At 40.2% G+C, this 27224-nt stretch overlaps 1 protein-coding gene across 1 annotated transcript; it reads left to right on the top strand.

Moving 5' to 3' along the window:
• The first annotated feature begins 3310 nt into the window (after window positions 1-3310).
• On the top strand, window positions 3311-23139 carry LOC136791351 (inositol 1,4,5-trisphosphate receptor-interacting protein-like 1). Its single transcript, XM_067001392.1, has 2 exons — window positions 3311-3509; window positions 19683-23139. Exon 2 carries the CDS (start codon window positions 20131-20133, stop codon window positions 21166-21168), a length of 1038 nt encoding a protein of 345 aa, XP_066857493.1. The 5' UTR covers window positions 3311-3509; window positions 19683-20130; the 3' UTR covers window positions 21169-23139.
• Window positions 23140-27224: the final 4085 nt, after the last annotated feature.

Raw genomic sequence — 27224 nt, 5'->3', positions numbered from 1 at the left:
CTATTTTATATTAGAAAATATTTCACTATGGTGGAAAATCATTAAAGAGCTTGGACAGTCAGTTTGGCTTACAGCACTTCACCAAGAGAGATGAAAAATTCAACTGAGATCTCACTGTGAAAATGGTTGTTGGAATACATAGACTCATCTGTAAACTTGAAAATGAAATCTGTAGGCTTGAGGTTAGTGAAATACAAACAAGGGTTTTCTATGATGTTATGCATGTTTTTATTGTTATTATCAGCAATGACACTGTATTAGGCTAAGTTCACTTTTAAGAACATGATTTCAGTTGAGGTAAAGTCTGAGCAATGATTAACTTGCCACATTACCAAGAATGACTACTAAGCAAGGAAGAGTCATAGAAAACTGTTACGCCGCCAGTTTTACGTGGTTTTGGGGACATTAAATATTTTCTGTATTTCTTCTGATTCTTTGTATTTCTTCTGTCTCTTTGTATTTTTTGGAATGTGCTTCAAATGAAAAGTTGTCACACAAAACACAGACTTCCTCACTCCTATATAGGAGCTAGAAGCAGGCACTGAGACCATCAGTGGTGACAAGGTGGGTGCCTATGCGGTAAGCAACAGTGCGTTTATATCTTGGACTCAGCTGAATGAACACGCTAAATGACATTCTTCACTGCTGTAAATGCAATGCAGTTCCCACTGATGCTGAAGGAAACCACACCACCTGGGGACCCAAGGTCAGAATTATCTGAAATCCTCTAGGGCACAAAATTAGGATGTGACCCAGCTCTTCCGTTATAATATGAGAATAATTCAGGAAGTTTTCACTGTGAAACGTTGGACTTGGAAATCTTAACATTCTTTTTATTGTGCTTGTGTGCAAGTTTGAAAAATGACCACTTTTTATTTTAGGGGAAAAGCATTGCTGGGGGTGGAGTATGCATTATATCAAGTCCAGCTCTAATCCTAGGTTTGAAATAATATTGGGGTAAGATTTGTGTGTAATTATATTCAAAGTTAATACACTATTCCATCAAGTTTACTCTGGCTTAGCTGAGAAATCTAGGCCTCAGTCTACTAATGCTGATGTAAACTAGAATAGCTCCACTGATTTACACCTAATAAGAACCTGGTTCTGTATCTCATTGTTGACTTTGCTGAGGTTTCTTTCCCCCTCCCAAAAGACAAAATTCTTGTTTGTTTGGAGGGTTTTCTTTAACTTCTTGGCTGAGTGATACATTTCTGTTTATCAGCCACCTGCATCCCCTCAATGCATTCTGAGGCAAAAATCAAGGAATACGAAAGTCCAATTTTAAATTCAATCAGTTCCCAAGTTGTTTGATGCAATGGTTTCCATTTCAGCAGCTGCTTCTGTCTACTTCACCCACACAAAGGAACCAGCTTCCTCTGGAGATCTGAAAATGTACATTTGGCAGCTAAAATTCAATTTAAGCCTGGCCAGGTACAAGCTTATTGGCAGTGGTCCCAGGTCTTACGATTGACTTTTAACCCCCTCAGAGCTTTCCTTGTGTGCCTAATAGAGCTGTGTACAGTGTGACACCTTCAGTGAAGTCCAGCTGCTGTTCTGTGCAAATATTCGGAGCTCATAAACCGCCAGCTTTGCATTTGAGTGGCATTTATAATGCCACTGTAATGTAATTAGTTATCCTCACAAAAAAATAATAAGTGATATACACTGTTTAAACAACTATCAGCTGCTTTCTGAAAGCCACACTGGGGAATAGTGCTCACTTTCTTCTTTTATTCATAGGTTTCATGATTCCTAACTTTCAACTTTTCCAAGTTTAAAATCCTTTCCTTACTTTACAAATGACTTGCAGTACTTCCACTCACTCTGATAATTGCTTACATAGCTGAGCAGTCAAAATGATTCATGGGAATGAGAGGTTAAGCAGTTTGTCCCTTAGCAGAGGAAGAGAGTGGAGGGATTCCTTCTGCTTTTACAGTTTGCTGTTCTAACAGGTAATGAGTTCTTCTGATATTTGTGGTCACCTGAAGTAATGAAAAAAAATTCCTCTGCCACAAGGTCCTTCCTCATGTTAGGGCTCAGCTTGATTTTTTTTCATGCCATTCAGCAAAGGAAACAGCAAATCAAATTGGATTATGAGCAAAAAATTACCTTCAAAAATTCAAACTGAAAACACCACCGTGCAAACAGAGTTTTTCTATCTTTATTCCCTTCTCCTCCATCCTGTGCAGAAGATTCCAAAATAACCATATTATTGTAGCTCTGGGTGCTACAAAGCCAGCAGCCATCAGCTAAAAGCATATGTTAACTTGATTGGTAAGCAAAAGGGTTGGTCTGTGCATCAGCTGTGACAGTAACCTTCTAGATTAAAGGGAAAAAAAATTGACATACTGGAAATCTTTAATGCTAACACATGGCGTTTGGTTCACAGTGGGCTGTCAGCTAGCCACATGTAACGGGGGCAATTTAAGCTCACAAAGGCATTTAAGCTGCCCAAACCTATCTCTGTCTAGAAAGCCACTCCCTTCAGCCGCCAGTATTCTGCAAGGCCAAGCAAGAAGGGAGCCAAGCAACAAGAGCAGGCTGCCACCGGTACCTGTGCAGCAGGGCCCCACCTGCTCTCAGCCCCGGCCCACAGCCTGGGAGCTGGCAGCCTTGAAGGTCTGCTGTCCTCGGTGGTGCTCCAGGCCCCTGCCTCCTCACATCCCACAGCACGGCCCTGTTACCCTGGCCATATGGGGCATTTCACCAGCTGGGCCAAGAGGAGGAATTTGTAGTACCCGAGTCCTGGATCACTCCCCTCTCAAGAAGGCGGTGGGCACAAAAGTGCAAAGCAAGAGTATCAAGAAATAATGGAAATGAAAGATGTTTTCTGGATCATTTTTCACTGTGGAAATGATGCCAAAGACTGAGGCCTCGGTTTTAGGACCCAGCATGGCTGAGTTACTTCAGATAAAGCACAAGGATCCAGAGTTTGTAGCATAGCTCACTTTAGCCATGGTTTTACCTGAAGTACCAACAGAAACCAATCATATTTCTTCTTTACCATAACAACAACAAAACTTTATACATTCTGAAACCTTTGTAATAAATTCTGGCTAGCACCGGCAAAAGAAGTGCAAGAGCCTCTCCAGGGTAGTTTAGTACAACTGGTATCAGCTGGAGAGAGCTAAATCTAATTCTCCGGCTATCTCTGGCTCATTTTAAATGGGGTTGAGAGAGTTCAGGTGAGTGTTAGAGTGGATCTGAACTTGCTGGCGCTTATTTGGACCAAACATCCACATTTCCTGAAGTTTAAAGAGCTTTTCTGACAGAAGTAAATGGGAGCAGCAATAGTGGCTTGTTTGTTTTTAATGAGGGTACTTGCAAAGGAATTGAGATCAATTAGTTACACCATTAAGCTATTGAGAAGTGGGGAGATGTGCTTTATTGTTAGAGGAGCTGCAGTGTAGCTGAGGCAAAACTCAAGGATCTAGCAAGACTGTGTGCTGAGGAGTAGTTAAACTTCTGTTAAAGAAAACAGGAAAAGGGAAGATGGAGATAGGACCTAAGTAAGTATTAACTTTGTTTAAACAACCACACATCTCTCATATTGCTCGAGGTTAATTTCACATTGTTCAAGATTTAGCAAACTTCTTTGTGCAGTGCAACACCATAATGTTTCCATTCATTCATCCTGGGATACAGAAAGCTATATTAGTATGTTAAAACTTCAGAAATACTTTTCTCCTGTCTTGGGTTTTTCCATGTCATAAGCATTTGCAAACAAACTTCATTTTAGGAAGTGGCAATGGCCAGACAAGGTTGTGACTGGTAAATAATAATAATAATAATAGATTGAATTGAGTTGATTTGCTGAAGTTGTCATTTCAGGTAATTGAGATATGGCATCTTGAATAGTGGGCCATATCTGCTGTGTCCGTTTGGAAATGGGATGCTGTTTGTAACGTGTTTGCTTTCAGATAATGTGTGTAATTGTCTACAAAGTGCAGCTAGATAATTCTTGAGAGCAAATCCTTTTGTACTTTCATTCAAGTACTGTAATAAGCTTTAAAGATGGTTTTCTTCAACCATTCATTAATATTTTACTCTATGCAATGAAGTCAAAACTGGTCCAGTAATTTCTGTAGTTATTAAAAGAGATAGTTTTCCCAGCTTAAACCGTATCATAAAAGTGTTAAAGGGTGTATTGATGTAGATGGAAAGACATTTATGCACATAAGTTCCATTTTGAATAATGTAGAAGAGTATAAGTAGACATCCTAGTGTTTGTTTGTCAAGCCTAGTCCTAGACTTCAGGAGACTAAAAGAAGAAAGGAGAAACTGCCTGACCAAAAGAATTATGTATGAAGGAAAGTACAAAGGCTTTGAAACTATATGGTCCTCATCTATTAGTGGAATGGGCTGTTAGATAGGAGATACTCAGTAGTTTTAGTGATAGGTTGTCTTACTGGTATGATTTCGCCAGAAAATAATGAAAAGACTTTGATCTCTTTTGCCTGGTGATACAGGCTATGGGAATAAACAGAGCTAACTTTGTATGTTGAAAATGGGGAATAAAGTGTGTTATTTCAGACAGAAATCAATCTAGGTTTTCTGGTTTGGAAATATAAAAGGAGATATTGCATGTTCTAGGTAGCAACTTCATTGAAGTCTGATGCACAAGTGTTGTGTTTCATGGGATGGCTGAAAAGGTAGGAAGGTGACTTCACAGATTAGCACCTTTACTTGCCAGTATTTGTGTAACAGTCATCTCCAAAGACACTGGCTCAAGACAAAAACATGCACGGAGAAGTAGGTAAAGTATCCTTCCCAAGACAGCCTAGCAGGGGCAAAGTTTTGGACCAGCATTATTCAGTTTTCGGTGACTCATCTGCTGGACCTTGGTTCCGCTTTTTATAATGGTAAGTTTTAGTAAAATTGTATTGTTCTGCATAGTCAGTGTATGTGTTCCTGTTCAAAAGAGAAGATGGAAATAAGTGGTATACCACATGTTATGCAGAGACCTTCTCTGGCAATTTTCTGCTCAGAAAAGAATCACCAAGTGCTTTCGTTCCAGCAATTTCTGGTAGTGTCTATAATTTCATTGCTCACAGGTTCTTAACTCCGGCACTGTACAGTAGAGCATAGTGAAATTTATTTAGAAAAGTGGCTCCAGTTTCCCTGTGATTATCATTGTCTTCAAAAGCGAAGACTTCAATTTGTTTTAGAACATCAAATGTAAATATTGTACTGTTGAACTCAACTCACTGTGATTAAAGAGATTACTATCACTGAATGGAGTAGTCATCTCCTTTAAACTTTGAGTTTCACCAAAAATAATGAGAAGCCCTTGATCTCTTTTGCCCAGTGATACAGCCTACGGGAATAAACGTAACTAACTTTGTATGTTGAGAATGGGGAATAAAGAGTGTTATTTCAGACTGAAATTAATCTAGGGCTTGTGGTTGGATAGCTTTTAAAATTTGGACACAGCTAATTGCAACACTGCCTGTAAATTCACTAAATATCACCTGGTATCAGTCCTACCCCCCGAGATGTTATGTCTGACAGTTTGCTTGAATTGCCTATGGAGCGACAAAACAGAAATATAAAGTGCAAGAAAATACAAAAGCTGTAACACAGGCTATCACAGGCAGTGTCTTTCATGTCACCTGAATGTTTTCTAATTGTGCAAAATGTTACCGGAAATAACATTTTTTGCTACACTGTATTTCCAGAGAAAGTTTTTTTTTTACTCATTTCCCCCTCTAATGAAGTATGTTGGCTTGCAGTTTTCCTTTGTTGACCATTTCTGTGGGGTATCCTGCCTCAGTGACGCCTGTGTAAGGTCGCCAACCAGTACGTGCCCCTTCAAAAGATTACCTGCATGAATAGCTGAGGAAACTATCTGTAGAGATCCACCACATTATTACTGTTTTAAATATTCTTTTGTAAATAACCTTATGGGCCCCAGAAGAAGGAAGAAAAGCATGCTCAATTACCTTCCAGAATGCATTTTCACTAAATGCCAGGGTGAAGGAAACGATGGTCAAGAACAGACAAGCTGCTTTTATTATGAACCCGTCTCTGTAGAATTTAATGTGAATTTCAGCAGGTTAAACATTTATGCTTGCATTCTTTATTTGAGTACTTAAATTTCTGTGCAGCACATCATCTTTACATATTTTGCCTGCTCTTCCTAACAGTGACACAAACTACACTTCGGGGTTTTGTGTATTTTTCATTTTTCTCTCAAAATGTTCTGTTCTGACAGTGCTGGTACACAGTGATTCACAAAGTTTTCTTATCCAATTCTCAGGTATCCACAGAAATAACACATTTAGTCTTCTCCATCATTCTTTGCTCGGTCCCACTGAAGCTGCTGTCACTGCAACATTTTACTTTCTTCTATCAAGGCAGGCATGAAACTTCCAGTGGAGCGAATGCAAACGCTAAGGCAGCTGCATGGGTCAGTAGGCAGATGGAGGGGGAGAGGGTTTGGGAAAGCTAAACAGTTTGCATTCTCTTCTAAAAGACAGCAAACCACAGGGCAGGGATCTGCAATCTGATGATTTGACAGTGCAGTGCCCTTTAGTTGTTTAACTGGATTTACAAGTTCTGTTTAGCTGACAGATATTTTGGCTAATACCCTTCTCTACTTGTTTTTCTTTCGACTATCAGAAATTCTGTTTAAAAATTTAAGCAACACTTGTTGTACAGCAAAATAAACAGATCTCTCTTACAGATAGGAACTGCTCTCTGATTTTTTTCTGTAAATACCCCAATGAATACAAAATATCGACCTAACTAAATACAGTTTTGTGAGAGTGCCAGTAAACAATCTGGGAATTAAACCAGAGGTTGTAGCTTTATTCTGTAGGAAAACTGTTCTTCCAAGCTTACAGCACAGAGCCCAGTATCTCCTCTTCCTTTTTTTTTTCCTTTTTTTTTTTTGGTTAGTCATTCTCCTGACTAAAAATCAAATCATCAGCTTTTAAAGAAGCCAAATGTAATAAAGCCATAGCTAAACAAGAAAAATGTGGAAATGAAAAGGAATTTGAAATAAGTGCAAATTCAGTGATTCAATATTTTTGAGCTTCTTTGCTAATTTGATTTTAAACATGCTGCTTCTAAAAGCTACTTGAGAGTTAACAGGTGACTGTTTTAAATGTGCAGAATGAATGGTCCTAGAGCAGAGATGGACAGTTGTTTGTAACATTAATGACTGTAATCAAGGGAGAGAAAAAATTCCTGCTAGGATTACAGGTTGGTGGTAATGTTCTCTGAATTATACTTCAAAATCGTGTGCAAAACTCATTCTGTTTCACTGGCCTAAGGTCTCCACTGGAAGCTTTTGAGAATGGACTAGCAGTAGCGTGTGTATCACTGGAAGTGGCCACAGCTGAAGCACTGAAAGGCCAGGCTGATTATTATTTTTTTCCTTTTTTCCCATGTTTCTGGTGGATAGCTCAGATATCCAAAGCTATCTGTGGAAGTATGACTGTGAATATCTGAAGCTTAAGAGCAGGAAGGGGTTAAGATGAGCCACAGATAGATGAGATGAAAACAAGTAAAGAACACATCAGACTATCTGCCAGGAAGAAAACAGAGGGGCAATTTGGGGTATGATGACTGCTCTACCTTCACAGACGATCACCATCAGGTTTCCCCAGGTATGCCTGCTTTAGCATGTGAGTGAGGTTTTGCAGTTCATCTCTCGCTGTCCTTCCTTACTGTGTATTGCTTTCCGTGATGGAGCAGTCTCATTGCACGTGAAGGAGATTACTTTGGGGATAAACTAAGCCAGAAAACATGCTCCAGGAATATGTCTATTTGCTCCAACCAGTAATGGGCACTAGTCTTCAAGCTAAAGCTAGTCTGAAGTAAAACTCCCCCAAGTATGTTATGAATGTATTTCAGGTCCTTAACATCAACTTTTTTGCTCAACAGGCCCTTTCCTATTTGGCCAGATGTTGCCATTGAGCACTGAACTCTATTTCAAGCAGAGGAAGGACAGGGTGACTGAGTGCTTCTTATGCCCAATTTCTGCGATTATATGAAGCATTGTCTGAATTCATGTAAAGCTTAGTGCAATAGAGAGACTTAAAGGATACAGGCTTTTGACAGGAGTTACTCAGGCTAAAGGCATTCTCCAGAGAGAGAGTCTGAGAAGGTTTGATTGCTGAAACTTTCTAAGGATCCTTGTTTTTTCTCTGCTGCCAAATTTGAATAGTCCTTAAGATGTTGACCAAAATGCTGATGAAATATGCTAAATATTCACAGCATAAAAAACTGCTTTTACTAGACCTATCCGGCTTTTATAATCCCAAATTCTCAGCAGTACAAATGTGCACAACAAAAGTCTCTAATAATTAATACCTGAAATCCCCCCAAACCATGCTGCTGCCCTGGGAAATCCAGAGCAGCTTGCACGGGCACTTGTGGAAACTCAGCCCAGTCCTCCAGTGTGCAAGGAGAAGAGGATGGGAGCAGAATGACTGGCACTGGGAGCTGCTGGGATCGCTTAGCTTCAGGACCTCTGATGACAGTGTTTGAACAATAGCGACTGATCACCTTCCAGAGCAGCAGCTGTGGATGCTGCACTTTCATAAACAGACCTCAGGTTTTTGTTTGTGTGTGTGTACTGCACTGGGAAGGTATTCCACTGGTAAATAAATGAGCTAATAAGCCAGGGTCAGTCCGTATGAGGACACGTTTTGATATGTTTCATAGGAAACACAGCAGTGTGAGTGAGCAAGGCTGAAGTACAGCTGTAAAAAGTAAAAATGTGTGTGTGTACATGTATGTGTCTAAATTTCAATCACAAGAGAATGCTGCTGGCATCTGGTAGCCATTTGGGTTCCTGGACCAGAAGAGATTTAGCAGACCTAGTAAGCATGAGTAGTAAAGCATGTATGTGCTGATGCCCATAACGCAAAATAAATTTAACCCTTTGCATTTTTATATGTTCTTTACCAGTCACAAAGGAGCCTGAATGATGTCTCAGCAGATGCTGCTCTGCAGCACAGACACTCAAAGTCTAGCAAAAAGGTTTCAGTATCGACAAAATGACTTACTGATAACAATATTTGTTACCTGTGTCCAAAAACTGCACATCTATAATCCCTGCCTATCCATATCTATTCATGCATTATTTTTTGGATAATAACATACTGAACTAGGTTCATTTCCAGCTGTGAATGCATGATAGAATTGATTTAAAGCTGCAAAGTTTATTGTACTTTTTCAAGGAGCTGTCTGATCAAATGACAGATTAAAACTGAAATCAAAACCTAATTACTAGGCCTTCATTTTCTATTAAATATATACTATTGATGGCAGATAATACCATTTAGAAAATAAGTCAAGGACATAAGCTGAGTCTTTTTGCTGTATAATTACTTCTCTGCATACAGAGTTGGTCACAAGAAAGCCTCCTAGCTATGAAACCGTCATCCTCCTTCACACAGCAGCACTAAGCACAATGTATTCAAAGAACACGTGCTTTGAAGTGCTCTTGGCAATGGTATTAAGGTGTAGGAACCAAATGCCTTGACCGGTCACGTTCCTCTGTTGTACACAGGAGCGCTCAGGAGAAATGAGAAATAAGAAGCAAAGCAAAGCAGGTCTAGTAAAAGAAGTTTTGTGCTGTGTCTATTAAATATATATTACATTATTTACTGATACGCTTGTGAGTGTTCTTATCATATCCATTATATAAAAATGTAAATTGAAGAATAAAGAATGAAAATAGTTTGATGGTGATTATAAAATGCAGTTCACTGATTTGGATAAAAACCAAACAAATAAGGATTTCTGTTCTCTTGATTGTGATTCAGTTATTATCTCATAATATTGCACACAAAAGGCAGTACAACAGATATGTAGCTCTATTGGTAAGTTAAAATAATGGCAAAATTATCCCAGGTACCATATTTTAAAGAATACAATACAATCTAGTTAGGTTAATTTGGTATGTAATAGTTGGCATTATTGATTATGTGAGTTAGCTGTTCAGTTTTCTATCAGAGAAAATAGAATAGGTATGGGGAATGTAGACAGTGCATGCAAATACTTAGTAATTTATATATTGTTGATTGTTTTGACTCATTTTGGTGCATGTTATAGTAGCATACAAGTAAACCATCTGCTAATGGTGCAGAGAAAGAGAGAACTTGAAACTGTGTTAATTAAAAATATATATTATTATTATTCCAGTTCAGAGTCTTTATCTGCACATTTGTGCACAGTTTCAGCAAGGTCCATTCCTTGGATGTGTTTTTGCCCAGGACCTCTTGAACACAAGGACATTAAACTCTTCCTAGGGAAAGGGGCTAGAAAAAGACAATGCTTGCACATGCATACACACATACACAAAGAAAAAAATGGGGAGAGAAACAGAAAGCTATTGATTTGATTCTGGTTTATGGATTGTTTTAGTCTGTTAGAGGATTGACTAAGATATTACCATAACTAATGCAATAGGCTTTAAATTAAATTCCAGTAGACATAGTCATATGTATTGTAGGTTTGAAAGGGACAGTGAAATTTTATATACTCTGCAAATAATGTTTTCTGATTGCTAATCATGGGTTTCCTTATAATAGCATGATCTGTGTTTAAGTGGTGGACTCTCATAGTTTAAACAATTGATGCTGTCATAATCCTTATCATTGGTAATATAAATATTCTCCTCCTTACTGGAAGAAACTCTTGCTTGGTGACTTTAACAAAATCAGGAAAGGAGGACTAGTGACAGTGCCGAAGTGTCTTTGAGTAGATCTGAGTAGGACTGTAGATCTTTCTGCAAAGTTACTTCCTCACGTCGATCAAAAAGAAAGATGGGGTGCTAAAGAGGTACGTTTGTGTATGGATGCATGTGTGATTGTAATCACAGGGTCTGAAAGACAATTCCAAGGATTTATATCATTCCTCATGATGACATCAGAAATGAACTAGTTCAGCTTCAGTTAAAGTTGACAAGAACATTTGCATTCAATAGCGAGGTCAGAGAAACCATTCATCTTCTATTCTGTTGGGAACATCTGTTTAGCGAGACAACCAGGTGTTCTTGCTGGCAAAGACAAACAGAAGCTGCATTTTAATACCAGAAGTACAAGCCAAGGAAGTCAACCCCATGCTGTAGTTCCAAGAGGAATGAGATGTGCTTTCATGTCTCAAGGAGCAGAATAAGTCTGTTAGTCATTGAGAGACCCAAATGCTGCAAATTTCCAGTCATCTACTGCATCTCTTCACCTTTCAGCTGCATTACTGTGTTTGTGTGTGTGTGTGTGTCTTAAAATTTGTTTGTTGGTGTAATTGTTTGTTTGGTGAATTAAGTAGGTAAACCTAAGGGTTCAGAAAATTCACGCATTGATCTGTACCTTGCCAAATAATATTTAACGATCCTAAATATTGTTTCAAATATGGCTTATTAACTGGCCATCACAAATAGTATTAGAATTTTGCAAGCTCTACTATTTGTTTATTTACTTACAAATACATAGTTTTATCTGCTGTGTGAATAGTCATGCCTCTTTTGGTTCTCTTAGGGGTAAGGCAGGTGGGAAGAAAGTGATCACAAGAAATTTAAGCATGCAGTCAAATATATAAATGTTACAGAAGGCTTCAATAACCTGGGATCCCAAATCACACACTTTAATGGCACAATCTGTAAATAAAAAATAGTACTAAAACTTTGTATTTCCTGTAGGAAAAGCTCGTAGGAGGTACATAAGCCTAAAAAAAGTTTCAGGTTGCCATATGTCTGTTTATGCAAAATTCAGAGGCTTTGAACGGTGACTCCTGTGGGCAGATCAGCCCCCACCTTGCCCGTGTTATCACCTAGCTAGTTCTGAAACAGCCTGGCTGCTTTGTAGTTGACAGGTACCTGTAGTTCCATGTGTGAGCTAGTGCGTTGCTATTTGGAATTTGGGTGCAGTTTGTGTTTCAGTGATGGAGTGACCCAGGTGTGTTGTTTTCCCTTGCCATGATCATGCCAGATGACTTCCCCTCAGAGGAAAACTAAATATATTTCCTGTAACTGAATAACATACATGTATACATAAAGCGTGTGAGTGCAGTTTATGAATGTAACTTATTCAGTCCATCTTTCCTTTGCAAACAAAAAGAACAAATAACATAAAAACATCCCCTTTCTGGACAGATCTTGGGCACTTCTGTCTTCTTCTTATACAGAGACATGAAGACTCTCTCTCCCTTAGCCATGTAGATGGTCTCCCAGTGAGTGCTGACATATAAACCTGTCAGGTTACCCGTGTGTCCCCAGGTTTGAAATTGAGTGACTCTTATCCCTCCCCCACCATAATTTCTTGTGAGCCTTATTTATTGTACAACTAGCTAAAATTAAACACATGGATGAGATTGGCCACTCAGCAAAAAAGTTATATTTAAATTCCATGTTAAACCAACTCATGCATCTAGCTCATGTAAAAAAGGCTGCCTTGACTAACACCCAAATTAAAACTAAACCTGCCGTATCTTCAATAGGATTGTACCACAGGCTGATTTGAGATTTTTCCCTTCCTCCTTCCTTCATTTTCCCCTTTCTCCATATTTTAGCAGCAGCAGTATTTGTGGGGTGATAGTAAGTGGTATGCTCTGTCGTGCTACTCTGGTTTGATGGGACTAGTTTGGTTGAAAACAAATGCTTTTTCTATGTATAGTCAGGGCAAAGCTCAAAGGATTGGCCTAGGGCCGACTGAATTGGTTGGTGTAACTGAATTGGTGCTTGTAGCCTGAAGAAAATATTTGGGAGTGTTCATGGTCTCTTTTACAATGATGCCAAGTATCTTGATTTAATTGGAAAGCATTAATAAGTGGGATTGTATTTACACTACAGAGTCTGGCAGCACAGTTGCCACTTATAGCAGCATCACTGCTGTACTTGATAAATCATAGTCTGCTAAGATTCAGGATAAACTGTCTTAAGACCTGCCTCAGCCACAAAGCATAACAACTTTGTGTTTGTGGGTTTCACTCCAGATGAAAGACTTATAAAAAATATATTTTTTATTTTTTTCTGATCTTCCAAGAAGTGCTATATTCAAAAAAGACAGAAAAAATGAATCCAATAATAAAAGTAAACTGAACTTTAAATAATTTTAAACATCTACTCAGAACAGAAATATTTCTCTCCAGATTAGACAGTCTTATTTGCTATTCTTGTTTGCTGTTGTGCTAGCTGCAGGAAAACTGTCACTCATAGCAGTCTTTTATTATTTATACAAAATCAGGAAGGAAATCATTATACTCTGGTACCATTGCAATAGGAATTTCTATTACCTAGTTATAGATGGTCTTTTTCAGTATGTTTAAAAAAGAGAAACACCTTCCCATGTATTTGAATGATTATTTAAAATGCTATATATTTCCCACATCGGGCAGAAAATTTATATAGTTTTTTCTTTTCAGTTTTTTCAGTCTCATTTCCTGCCAGCTCCACTCTTCTTTCATTTTATGAATCCATTTATTATAAACGTTGCCAAAAGAATTTCAGGAAAGTTTGACTAACTTGTGCAGGGTTAGTGGAGTTCTGTACAAATGTGATGCTGCTTGAAAGATTAATTGAAAAAGTTCAGACCTGTTGGTCCCTGTGGAAGTTTCAGACAATATGCAGCTGACATTTTAGTTGTTTTCTCAGTTCATTCTGGTCATGGGACCACAGAGTCATTTTAAGATAGCATTGATATGTGGTTTTGTTCAGGTAGCTCCTCCTTAGAATACACTTATAAAAATTTCTATGTCAGCTAAAACTAAGTAAAATGGTTTACATTTAAAAGGACTAGTTCACTGAACTCTCAACAAAAGCTGAAATTAATAAATGGATGCTGAGGGAGATAGGTTTTTGTGTAACTTCTCTCTGGATGCTTCAACTTACTACAAATAATTATTTCAGATTTTCCTTATTTTTGTTGACGTGAGCTCAAGAGACACACAGACAAAGAATTTACCATTTTATAGTAAACAGATTTGGGGTGAGTGAAAGAAATAATCTGACTTTTCCATGTTAAACATTAACTTATTTTTTCTCATCTTTCATTGAGTGCTCTTTTTCTTCCTCTAAAGATCAGCGTAGAGTTTGCCCATTTCTGGTATTGGATATCATGTAAGTCAGACATTCTTTTATCTGCAGTTGACTGAACTAGCCTTCATTATGAAGGCAGCCATCCTTCAATGTGAAATAAATAACTGTATCAAAAGGCTTCCCTGACATGTTTGCATCAGATTATTTTTTTTTAAATGAAAATAATCAAAGCAGGGTCTGTAATATTAGCAGTATTGCAAACAGCGCTGTGGACATAATTCTTTCGGTTTTGCACTGGAATAATAATTAAGTCAATGCACACATGAGAAAAGAATTAAGCATTAATTATATTTTCCCTTCCAAATTAAAAATAATGTAAATTACATCACTGTCTTGTTTGCGTTTACAGTATGCTGATTCTGCGAGCAATCAAACAAATTTTTGTTGTTCACAGAACCGCTCAAGCTTGTAGAAGACAGGATTTTATCTGGCTGCTACCCCTACTCTGAGCTGTTGTGAAAGGAAAGGTTTGAGGGGATGTCTGGGGTTTACTTATTTCTTTTTCTGCCAGCTGCACCAGCTCACAGAGGACTGGCTGGAGCTGCTGCAGACGCTAGGTGCATGTGCTCCACCTGCCTCTCTTTGCCTAAGGGGTCGCGCTCAGCCCAGCCAGAGCAGCCTGCAGAGTGGGACAGATGTTTGTGCTATCAGCATGTAGCTGTGGTGGCTGCAACAAGCTCCGCAGTGAAAACATTGAATTCAAGGAACATTCTGTGGGGGTAGGATGGAGTTGTGCAGATTTGCACATTTGTACTGCTCTGCCTCTCACCCACTGATTTGCCTTCTGAGGCTTAACTACTGTAACTCTGTATTAACTATAGAAAACTTTTTCTGAAGGAGGGCATAAAATACTCAGGGTATTTTGATGGCCCTGAGCTAAGCTGAAAGGCACCGAATCACTGCTCAATTGGCATCCTGAAATAATTAGATAAATGAATAAATGTGATTCCTGCAATGATAGGATATCACTATGTCACTGGTAAGACACTATACTATATTCACCAGGGAGCTGCTAGTGTCTGATATAGTTGTGGCCTTGTAATTTCCTCCTGTTGGTCTGTGGCAACATAGATGCTGCTGACTGCATCAGCTCTCAGGGGTGATGTTTGGTCCTAGGCCAGGTAGCACAAAGCTGCTTAAATCCCCACTTCTCAGTCTTCACCTCCTCTGGAGCAGGCTCTGTCCACTCTGTGTGGTCAGTCAACTGCAGGCAAGGTGTATATTTTTTGCTTTTGTTTTTTACTTTTAAAAATGTATGAAATAATATGAAGAATACATTGCAGCTCATCAGAATGCTGTTCCGTAGTGTGAAACTGAGGGAGCATGTTATGTGCCCTAAGGAGTGCCATTAGGGCATGTGGAAGCACCTAAAATTGTAAACCCTGATCAGTTTTGGAAGATTGTGTATGGTCCAGAGAGCCAAACCTGAAGCAGTCACCTCATGTTGTCCATTTGGCAGTCCCTAGAGTGAGGAATCTAGGGGACATGTTTGGGCTTTGCTTACAAGTCATCTGATTCATGGCAAAACTAATCATCTCTGAGAGGACACGTGCAGTGTGGGTGATGAGGGACTGCGAGTCAGGAGCGAACAAGGCATTAACGCCAAAACAGCTGTGTCAGCTTGTACCTCTCATTGTTCCCACATCCTTCCTATGCTTCAGATGGTTTTCAGTTGTCAGCTGTACTCTCATACTTGCTTCACGTGGAGGTTTGCAAGGTTGCAGGGAAGACTACAAAGACTATGATATGCAAACAATTTTCAGAATTTGGTTTTGAGTTTCTTTGGGTTTTAGTATGGGAACAGTCAATCAGAATGAATCAGCTCTGCATATCTAATTGAGATTTGGATCACATTGCTTTTTTTCTATATTTTCCCTCTATAAATATGAAATAAATATAAATATTTAAGGAGATGCCTTAGTTTGTACAATGGAATTGTCCTTACCTTACATCAGGATACACACTATGAAATCTGACTTCCAAATGATAGCCTCCTGCTGTTAATACTGCCTGCACCTACAGTGTAATAACATTGAGTTTCACTCTACAGATCAGTCTAGGAGTTTTGATCTAGGAAATTCTATCGGTATTATTGAAGTGAAACCTGTATGTCAGGGAGAAATCTTACTCTGCTGTTGAGGCATATTATTTCTTCCAAAAATGTAGCCACTTGGAAAAGCATCAAAGATTTTAGACAGTGCCCTGCAAACCCATCCATGTCAACAGGAATCTTTCCATTCAGTTCAGTCAGTCTGGTCACAAACAGCATTGTCATGGTGGAATTTCCCAGTGCAGTTGATTGCAAAAGATCATTAAAAATTATTATTTTGAAATTACTTATTGCTTTGAAAATAATAATGTTTGCCAATGTTTTGGATTTGTTTTTTGAAGCTGTTGCCATTTTTCAAAATTTCAGTGGCATCAACTCTGTTGACAGATTGCTGCTGAGAGATTTGCCAAAAGAAGATTTCAAAAGAAAAGGTTTGGAACAGATAAGAGTCCTTGAGATTTACAACCCAGCCATTGGAAAGGCTTTTCTTAGTCATTCTATCTTTCAGACTTTTAAAGAGGATTAACCCATGATTATGAATAAAGTTCCGTAGCTGGAAAGAAGAGCAGGAACTTTGTATTGTAGCATCTAAGAAAGAATCTGTGTTGCTTATCTAACTCAGGTACTGACGGGCTGTTTCCCTTTGCTCTTAGCAGAGGAAAGATGGTTGTTTGTGTCCTTTTTGCCATGTGGCTTTTATTCTGACCTATTGTAAAAGGAAAGGCTTGAGGGTTTTTGGGGGGAACTTTTCTACTGCTTTTATTCCCAGTATGCATCTGCTGGGAAAAAACTGGAGATAAATTAATACTTCCATCAGCCGTATATCTTAGACATTTATGGATACGCATATAATTGTTAAATTTAACTGAAAGTTGAAGATAGACATTTTCTTTCTATGGCTTATTGCTTTTCTAAGTAGCATGGAAATCTTCTAACTTGTAATCAAAACTTTGAAATCTAAGTTTGTTTTTTGTTTTTTTTTTAAATGATATAATTCTACCTACAAAATGATATTCATTTTACAGAGAAAAATAAGGAACAAAGCTAAAATATTTCTCAGCTATTTTTCCCCATGAAACTAAAAAAATCTGAAAAATATTTTGTTTTATTTTATTTTATTTTATTTTTTTTCATAATAGTTGAAAAGGTTAAAATGGCTTAGGAGTATACATTTTTATTCATGCTACCAATGTCAGGAGCCTAAAGAAAAACAAAATAACCAAGAGAAGTCATAAATGTCTTATCAAAATTCATTGCAGATTTCTTTAGAAAACTGCTCTTAGCAGAAATCAATTAGCAATGCTAAAAAATAAATATAAAATAAAATAAACAAAGAATTTACCCCCAAAAGCTGAAATTTCCAAGTGTAAAAATTGTACTTTGTAGAACATTACTTGAAGGGTAGGATTGGTGAGATAGTATGACAATATATCAGTAAAAAGTAAAGTAGGAACATTTTGTCCTTTCTGGATTACTACTTATGTTTAAGATGATTTCAAATTAGAGTGCTGCTGTGCACAGACCATGAGGAAAGATTAGTGGACTTTAGGTGAATAACGTTTCCTAATACTACTGTTCTTCTTCGTCCTGTCTTTTCAAAAGGATGTGTCCTTTTTCTCCATTGTTTATCAAGCTAAATTCATCCTCGTATACCACCTTGTGGCCCAGCTTTACTTTCATAGCTGTTAGTGCTGTAACCAAAAGACATGTCGACTTTTACTTTCTGCTTTTTGCTAACTAGATATGGATTTTTTTCAATGCGTTCGAACAGTTAGCAGATGAGATTGAGTTTACATCTCAGCAACATCCCACAGCTTGTCCAGGGAAACAAGGAATCACAAAACTATTGTGATCATGGTGATAAGTGCCTGTGACTCTGTGCTGCCCTGGTAGTTTCACGTAATTTGAATGCCTGAGAGTGGATGTGCTTCTTGCCCACATGTTCCCAGCAGGCCTTCTAGGCCAGCATTCCTGGATGGCTGTTTTAACTACAGTTTTCTAGCCAAAGAGACTTTGTATGGTCAGGTCTGGATTTTGCACACATTCTCTATGCTTCACTAGTTCTTATATCTGACATTTTATGAACTGATAAGGATTTTATTCAATGTGCATGAATTTTGTTAATCAGGTTTATTCAAGTGAGTGACCTGAAGTGATTGTCATGCCACTGTTTTGATAAGCACTTTGTAAGCTGGGTGAACACATCTGGCAGCTTGGGGGTTTTACAGTTTGTTCTCTCCATTATATATAAGCTCAAAAGTTATTGGAATGACAAAAAAAAAAAAAAAACAGGCAAAAAAACAGCAGAAGATAATGGAAATCTAAAAGCGAAAGAACACTTGAAGATGGAGGCTATCTGTCTGTTGATCTTGAACAAAAAGGTGGCATTTCTACTGCACTTTGCAATAATTTTGTGTGGTAGCAGATTGCCATTCTTCTTGTTCCCATTGCTTGGGATGGAGATTTTTGTCTCCCTGGAATAGAATGCCTTTCTTGGCCTTTTAAACTATGCCAGACTGTCATAAAGGTTGAATATTTTCTTCTGGGTGGTTTTAACCAGTTCTTATCCTTCATCTTAGATTTTGCCTCAAAACAATCTCCTCTTCCAACATATCCCACCAAAGTGTTTTTTTGACACACATATAAGCTCATGCTGTTCTCAGAGTTGCAAAGTATAAACCAGCCTACAAATCACTTATTTCTCCCAGACATTATAGTCTCTTTGTTCACTGTATTTGTCTTCCTTAAAGTGAACACACTACTTTCTTGCCAGACAGAAAAGCAACAAAAATACTGTGATTTAAAGTACTGCATCTAATGCAAACAAATTCTGCTATTTTACTTTCCCAATGTCTTTCTGCATAGCCTTTATCCATTTTCTCCATTTAACGATTCACCTATTTCTGCCTTCAAGTCAGTTTTTTTTTTTTTTTCGGTTTTCTTGATGCACTTGCTCCCTTTGGGAGATAATTTTGTGGTACCATTCTTCATTTTGTAAATCACATTTGTCTTCATTTTTTCTGCTTTTTAATTGTTTTCAGTTAGGAAGAATGTGTTTTGGATCTGTTTATTCAATCTTTTTCTAAACTCAAAACCTTTAATTGCAATATTAATTCCTACTTGAGTCATAATTTCTTGCAGAGTGCCATAGCTGTGATTATATAGGAACAGTTGTATTAGGAGGGAGTAACTTGCACGTTATCGGTAGGTTTAGTAAAAACATTTCACGGCTGGGAAAGAACCTTTGACTCAAAACTTCAGCTAACCTAATAAAAACATTTAAGTTTAGACAAAGCATCTTGCTTGTTCTAGAAGTCTCATGAGAATATGTTTCTCTTGGGAGATTCCCAGTACTTTCAGAAGTGTGACATATATATTTCTCATCTCTCAACTTTCTACTGCACAAAGAGCACTTAAAAAAGATAAGGTAAACAAGGAAGCACAAAATGTTCTGAGATGAAGGTGGCTTGAATACCAACAGGAGATAGCAGGTAATTTCCCTATAATCATAATTGTTCTCTGATAATTTCCCATAAAGATATTTAAATGTTGTTCAGTAGCTTTCTGTAAGATTCATGGTTACAGAGAGGATACATCTCAGGACACAGAACTACTGGAGAGAGTGTCCAAAGGAGGTCAACAAGGATGGTCTACGGCAGAAAGCTTATGAGGAGCAACTGAAGTCACTTGGTTTGTTCAGCCTAGAGCAGAGGAGACTGAGAGCCAGGAGCTGGGCTCGATGATCCTCATGGGTAACCTCCAACTCGGGATAGTCTGTGATTCCATGTCCAGATGGCTTTTGACTCTCCCTCTTTAGTTCTGCAACAGTCACCCTGGAGAGGTTCTCTTCACCTTTGAAAAGCAGAGCACAGGAGGGGACAGGGAGAGGGATTGCTGTGATGCAGCTGTGGTGCCTGTGACAGCAGAGAGGACGAGTCACAGCGGGGGAACTGTCATCAGGGCCAGCAGCAGGCAGCGCCACCACACTGTGGCCTTGGCCGTCGGTGAGTTCAGTTTGCACCTCCTGCAGGCCATGGCTCGGCTGATCTTCCTCGCCCTGGCTGTGCTGGGCATTGCCCAGAAGCCGTGGTTCGTGGATGATCACATGGATATGGACGCGAACGAGCGAATGCAGCAGCATGCAGAGCAGCTGATTGAAGGCATGGCTCAGCTGCTGCATGAGATGGAGGAGAGGAGCCAGGAGCAGAGCGGGGTGGCCCTGGGAGCCCTGCTCTTCACTGCCTTGCAGCAGTGGCAGCTCTGGACCTTTACTGACCTCCTTGTCCTGCTCCTTGGGCTCTGCCAGTGGCTCAGGAAAAGGAGCCGTGGGCCAGGCAGCAGCAGCAAACAGGGCAGCTCCACAAGGAAGAAGAAGGATAAGGATGGTGTAGAAGACGACAGCGACACCGATGCCACCTGGGATCTGGGCAGGGTTTGGGCCTATCACGCCCAGTGGCCGACACCGTACATGGCCGACAAGTGCAAGGTGGTGGAGGAGCTGGTGGATGAGCTTCTTGGTGCCTGCAGAAGACTCTCCGGGAAATCTCTCTTCAAGCCATGGCTCCAGCCAGCTATCGGTGTGGGCTGCCTCTATGAAGGCTGGAGTGCCCGGCAGGACAGCGTCCTCTACCGCCTGCTCGTGCCCCTGAGGCCTCTCCCCAGGCACGCCTTCCACCTGGAGCTGGGCGCCGCGGGGGAGACGCCAGCGAAGAACCCCGGCCTGCGCGTGGAGCTGGAGTGCGCCTGCGCGAGGGAGCGGCTGGTGGGGAACATGCTGTGCTTCCTCCACCACCCCGAGGACAAGCTGAGGAGAAGACAGGAGCCCAGCCTGCTGTGCACCCTCTGCACCAGCTCCTACCTGGATGTGGAGGAAACCACCCGCTGGTTCCAGGCCTTGGTGAAAGCAGCTTGGGAGCTTCTGCCGCAGTCACGCCACTGCCGCCTGACGGTGCTGCCCTCCCACCGCTCCTGCAAGCTCAAGCTGGCCAGCGCCTCTGAGAGCACCCTCTCCATTGAGATCACGCTTGGGGTGCGGCTAGATGACTCTGACACCTTCCTGAGCCTGGAGTAGCCGCAGCCAGCTTCACCAGCAGCACGGCGCCGCCAAAGAGCTGCGCTGTGGCAGAGATGCAGTCTGTCGGGCACAGGGCCAGACATGCCCGACCCCACAGCTTCCACCTCAAACATCTGCAGACCTGCGCCCGTATGCTGGTGAGCAAAGGCTTTTCCCCCCATGCCCTGAAGACGGCTGTGATTCACCACCTGACAGCCACAGCCCTGGCAAGTCTGGCAAAGGAAAGATTGCCCCCTGCGCCTGGATGACCTCCTGCGGCGCCTCTGCTGCTGCTTGGAGAAGAAACCCCTCAACCGCTTCCTCTTAGGCAACGAGAGGGTACCTGACAAGATGGATGCTGTTGTCCCCGGCCTCCCAAACAGCTGGACTGGTCAACCTCTTTCAGGCAGTGAGCACCCAAACTTTTGGAGAGAGCCCGTTCCCTCCAGGAGCTTCATCCTATGCACTGATGTCAATAAATTGCTTGTGTGAACAAACACTGTGACTGTGTCTGCGCTGCACTTTATGGGGGAATGTGGGCACTGGGTGCTGAGCGCACTGCTGCCACAGAATTGGGAAGTGTTTGGGGAAGTGAGCTGAGGTTGGAAGGAACCTCTGGAGGTCACCTGGTCCATTCCCCCTGCTCAAGCAAGGCCACCTGGTGTAGACTGCCCAAGACCTGTTAATTACAGGCCTGTCAGGCTCACCTCAGTACCAGGTGAAACCATGGCAAAGATTATTCTGAGAGTTACTGAAAAACACTTGAGAGACAATACAGTCATCAGTCATAGCCAAAAAGGGTTCACAAGGGGAAAGTCCTATTTAACCAGCTTAATTTAATTTTACGACAGGGTTACCCATGTATTTCACACAGGGAAGCCAGTTGATGTAATCTGTTTGCATAGCTTTTGATACTGCTTCTCACAATATCCATCCAGACAAAATGTCTAGACAAATACATAGTAGATGAGTGAGCAATTGGATGAAGGTCAGGCTCAAAGGGTTATAGTAAATGGGGTTACATCAGACTGGTGGCCAGTCACCAGTGGGGTTCTCCAGAGCTCCATTTTAGAGCCAGTTCTCTTCAATGTTTTCTAAAATGATCTGGGCACAGGACTTGAATTCACACTAAGTAAGTTTGTAGATGATTCTAAATTAGGTGGAGCTGCTGACTGCCTTGAGGATAGAGAGGCCTTGCAGAGAGATCTTGACAGACCAGAGGGCTGAGCAATCAACAGCTGTGTAAAGTTCAACAAAAGCAAGTGCTGGATCCCACACCTGGGAAGGAAGAGGTGATCCTGAATATATGTACAGACTGGGGGATGAGAGGCCGGACAGCAGCCCCGTGGAGAGTGATCTGGGGGTTCTGGTTGACGGCACGTTGAATAGAAGTCAGCAGCGTGCCCTGGCAGCCAGAAGAGCCAAGCACACCCTGGGCTGCATGAAGCCCAGCACAGCCAGTCCGGGGAAGTGATTGTCCCGCTGCCTTCTGCACTGCTGCGGCCTCACCTCGAGTGCTGCGTGCAGTTTTGGGCACCAGAATGTAAGGAGGATACAGACCTACTGGAGAGAGTGTCCAAAGGAGGGCCGTGAAAACGGTGGAGGGTCTAGAGGGGAAAGCTTATGAGGAGCAGGTGAAGTCCCTTGGTTTGTTCATCCCAGAGCAGAGCAGGCTGAGGGGAGGCCTCTTGTCGGCCTGCAGCTCCCTCACGAGGGGAGCGGAGGGGCAGGTGCTGAGCTCTGCTCTCTGGGGACAGCGACAGGACCCGAGGGAACGGCATGGAGCTGGGACAGGGGAGGGTCAGGCTGGGTGTTAGGGAAAGGCTCTTCACCAAGAGGGTGGTCGGGCACTGGAACAGGGCAGTGATCATGGCACCGAGCCTGACAGAGTTCAAGAAGTGTTTGGACGACACTCTCAGACGTATGGTTTGATTTTTGGACAGTCCTGTGTGGAGCCAGGAGTTGGACTCGATGATCCTTGTGAGTTCTTTCCAACTTGGGATATTCTATGATTCTATGTTAAGTTATATGAAGTATAGATTTTCCTTTTTTTTTTTTTTTTGCAGTTCCCTTGTAATAAAAGCACTTGTTTGTTTGTTTCCAAGTTTTTTTCTTGTTTTTTTCTTTTTTTTTCTATTTTTTTTTCTCCAGGAGAAAAGACCAAATTTCTTTTTTTTCTGTTTCTGTGAAAGGCTGTATTCTCCCACATAACTTGCTCTGCATGTAGTTCCCTTGACGCCATTTGAAATTGTCATAAATATTATTATCTTGCATAACCTGTGCTTTTTTTTAACTGATTTCACAGGTGGTCCTGCTGCTGTCATTTATGATCATGACATAAGAGCTTTTCAAAATAAATTGCTTTATTTATAGTTTGGCATAAATTATGCCTGTTTTTAGAGTTTGAAAAAACAATTGACAATGAAATTATTTCTTCACGTGTGCTCAGGTTATTTCAGAATATGAAACTGGGGCTAGGTTTTAGTGAGTCTCTTACCCAGCTTTTCTGAAGGGATGGTTTATCAGCTCTAACTGGTAAACAGATAAACTGATTAATGCACTTCTACCATTAGAGGAAACATCTCTTGCATCTGTGGCTTCTTTTTTTAAAGAAACATTTTATGTTTGATAATACCTTTCAGATATGTGATTTCTCCTGCTGAATCTCTTGCTTTAAATGTGCATAATAATTTTCTAGGCCTTCAGTTTCTCCTGGTTTAAAAATGAAATAAAACCAACCACAATAGCTAAAACAGTATTTTGTTTTGTTTTCCTACTGTTGAATTAGGCTTACTGAATTTGTTCCAACTTGAACAGGAAATACATGGATGTACTTTTTAATAATATAAAAAAAATCCTCTGACACTAGCTATTTCAGACTCTGATCTTTTCTTCTGTTGCAAATTCATGATTTATTTTTTTAGTCATAAACTTTTAAACTAGTCTTGTTACACAATGCTTTGTCTACCATGAGCTTGCAAACTGTCTCTGAAGCTGACTACATTACTCACAATTGCCTTCTTTCAATTTCCAGATTCTTTCTTCTGTTAAATGAACAATAAAAGCTAATGCATGCCACTTACCTTTTACACCTGTGTAGTATGTTACCCAGAGCTGTAAATGAAATTACCACATTCAATTTCTACTTTCTTTTTCTTTCCTTTTGTCAGCTTTCAATCTCTGTACAAAAACTGACCATTCTTTTCCAAATTCCATCCTGTAGATATTGCATGTTAATGTGGAACATTGTAAATTATGTTTAAGGATGGTATAAGGAAGATTGATGTCCATTTCTTTCATCTTTTCGACTATAGCTGTAATATCATCAGCAATTTCCAGTAATTAGTGGGGGTGGGGTGGGGAGAAGGGAAGAGCGTGGATGGACGTGGTTGACATTTCTTGGAATTGTTTCATATATTTCTGTCTTATAACAGTAGTCAATTATCCAACCCTTTATGTCCAACTTAACCTAGGCCATTAGAACAGTATTTTTTTGGTAGATGTCTCTGCATGCACAGGATATATCCCATTAAAGATGCCATTTATTACATTAAGGGACTCAGGTTCTTAATTGCTTGCTGCATCAATAGTGCTTGGGACATGAGGGTCAATGGCAGCATCTGGAAATATGTGCTGCAGTGCTTCAAGCTAAATGATTCAGATTTGACTTCATAAAGAAACAACTGCTTCTAATGAAGGACTGGCTAAACAAACAGCAACAACAAATTGCCCCCCCAAAACTTCCAAGTCTTTGACATGTTTATCCAGAATAGAAGATTAAATTAGAAATGTTACCTTCCTCCTAAGACTTGAAATGTAATTAGCGGGTTCCCATCTCTAGATCAGTTCTTACAGTGCTGGTTCCCTGTCATTCAAATTCTTCCTTCACCAAATGGAAACATGACCGTGTTTGGTGGGGAAGGCAGTCCAAGCAGGTAAGGAATGGGAAGATGAGGCAAATGAACCACGTCTCCTAGGAAGCATGACTTTCTATATAATTTTATTATTTTCCTTTAAACATTTTTATTATTTTCAAGGAAAAACATTCTTAGCAAGCTATTCTTTGAGGTGACATTTCAGTGCCACAAATGAACCTTTAGGAGGCCAACTGTAACTGGTTTTTGCACTGTGCATTGAGTTAATGTTATGCAGAGCTGAACATTTGGTGTCAAGGCACTAAATAAAGCTGACATTTACCAGACTCTTTGGCTCTTTACTTTGGCTCTGAGGAAGTCCAGAACTTTGTACTTGAAGGAGTCATATAGGTTTTGCTCCTGCTGTCATTCAATACATGCAACTGAAAAGTCCTTTACCTGCTAAACAAATATGTGTGACACAAAGCAAAAGTATGCTTCCAGTCTATGTGTAAAATGTTAGACTGCGTGTAAATTGCCAGCTAAAACTGATCATATGTACTCAGTTTTACCATTTTCATGATCAGCCAAGCAATTTGTCATCTTTCCATCAGTTCCAATTTGTGGCAAAGTTCATGAGATTTATTGTGCATCTTGAAGTTGTTTCTCCATGTCTGGTTGATATTCTGTTGAAATATGTATTTGATCTACCCCCGAACTTTAGAAGCTGAGGCATCAAGGGAGGTAAATCTATTGATCTGGAAGCCTTTCAGTATACGTTGTACGTAATGTGGCTGGTAGACTCACAGTTTCAAGAATTCCTCCAACCGTCCACAGAACCCAGCTCTGTAATTGATGATGACAGCATCAATCACAGCATCCTATCTCACCTTCTTCTATTTTTCTACTACAGCTTAACAAATGGACAATTACAGTACTTAATGGTTAATGTAGAATTAGAGCGTTGATAATGCTCATAAAAGAACAACTGTTGAAGAATGATGGCAAGAGGGTCATGGAATTACATGGAGAAATCCTGCCTTAACAGGATATAAAGGTGCTATGAACAGAAGGCAAGAACAAATACAGACCCCACAGAGTTGGACATTATTGTAGGGTTAGGACTATGAGGAACCAGAGGGTAATAAGAGTGCAGCTGTAAGGGAGAGCAGACAGGACACTATCTGCAATTGCGGGAAAAAAAGAGGTGCAGAGTGCTCCTATAGTGAGGGAGGTTACGAGGAACTGCAAAGACAGAGGTGAAAAGGAGAGGAGCACAATGAAAGCGTGTGTGGGAAGGTTGTGTCTGCAGCATCGTTATCCTGGAATTTGCCTGTAACTGACTGGGTATTGTAGAGCACCCAAACTGAAATGAATGCTCGTCAAAAGGGAAAGCTAAAGGCATAACACTACTACCCACTAGATTACCAACCCACATCAACTGTCTACAGCCACTGCAAGTGTGGCACTTCCCAGGGGAAATTCTGTCTGAAGAAGTTCCTGTGACTGAAGTGGGTTCTTCCTACAGAGGAGGAAGCCATTAGTGCTGGTGCAACAGTTTAGGCAAATGTATGTGTATTTCAATTTTTGTGAAGTGAAGCCTTCAGAAAAGTCCAGTTTCATCCAAACTGAGCAGTCAGGATAGTACAATTATGAGAGTTTTTCATGGCATGAATGGCAAATATCTGAGCAAAAAAAATTAGGAACACAAAAGGAAGAATTGCTGGTAATCTACATTTGCCTCTTTCTGGCAATGGTACTAGTTTCCATCACTGCTATACAGCTTTAATATAAATCTTCAAAATGTGAACTTATGTAAACTGCTAGATTTGTATTTCTCCCTGTCTTTGGAACTTACTATTTTATGCATCATTACAATAGCGTACATTTTTGCTCCTATTTACTCCTTTCAAAGCAAGATTTCTATCTATTTATCTCTCCCCACTTCCTCCTTATATTTGCTGCCTAAAAGCAGCTGGTGAAATCCATTCCTCAAAGAAAAGAATCAAAATAAATAAATAAATATGAAAAGTGCAGAATCCTTTCGTTTTTAGTGTGGTTTGCATTTCTCCTTCTTACAGATAATCTGCAAAACCAGCGCCAGATTCCTTGTTATTTAGTTACAAAATTGTTCATGACAGAGCAATGCAAAAATATTTTACAAAGCATTTGAGTGGTATTACCTACACCAGTCTCTCTGCCTGCCAGTGTTTTCCCCTA

Source organism: Anser cygnoides, chromosome 1 (genome assembly GCF_040182565.1).
Source record: "Anser cygnoides isolate HZ-2024a breed goose chromosome 1, Taihu_goose_T2T_genome, whole genome shotgun sequence".
NCBI lineage: Eukaryota > Metazoa > Chordata > Aves > Anseriformes > Anatidae > Anser > Anser cygnoides.
Note: the sequence above shows the minus strand (reverse complement) of the source record. Positions and strands in the feature narration are given on the sequence as shown.

Bases quoted from the DNA above. Each gene is read 5' to 3' on its own strand.
- LOC136791351 (XM_067001392.1), top strand. From the start codon at position 20,131: ATGGCTCGGCTGATCTTCCTCGCCCTGGCTGTGCTGGGCATTGCCCAG.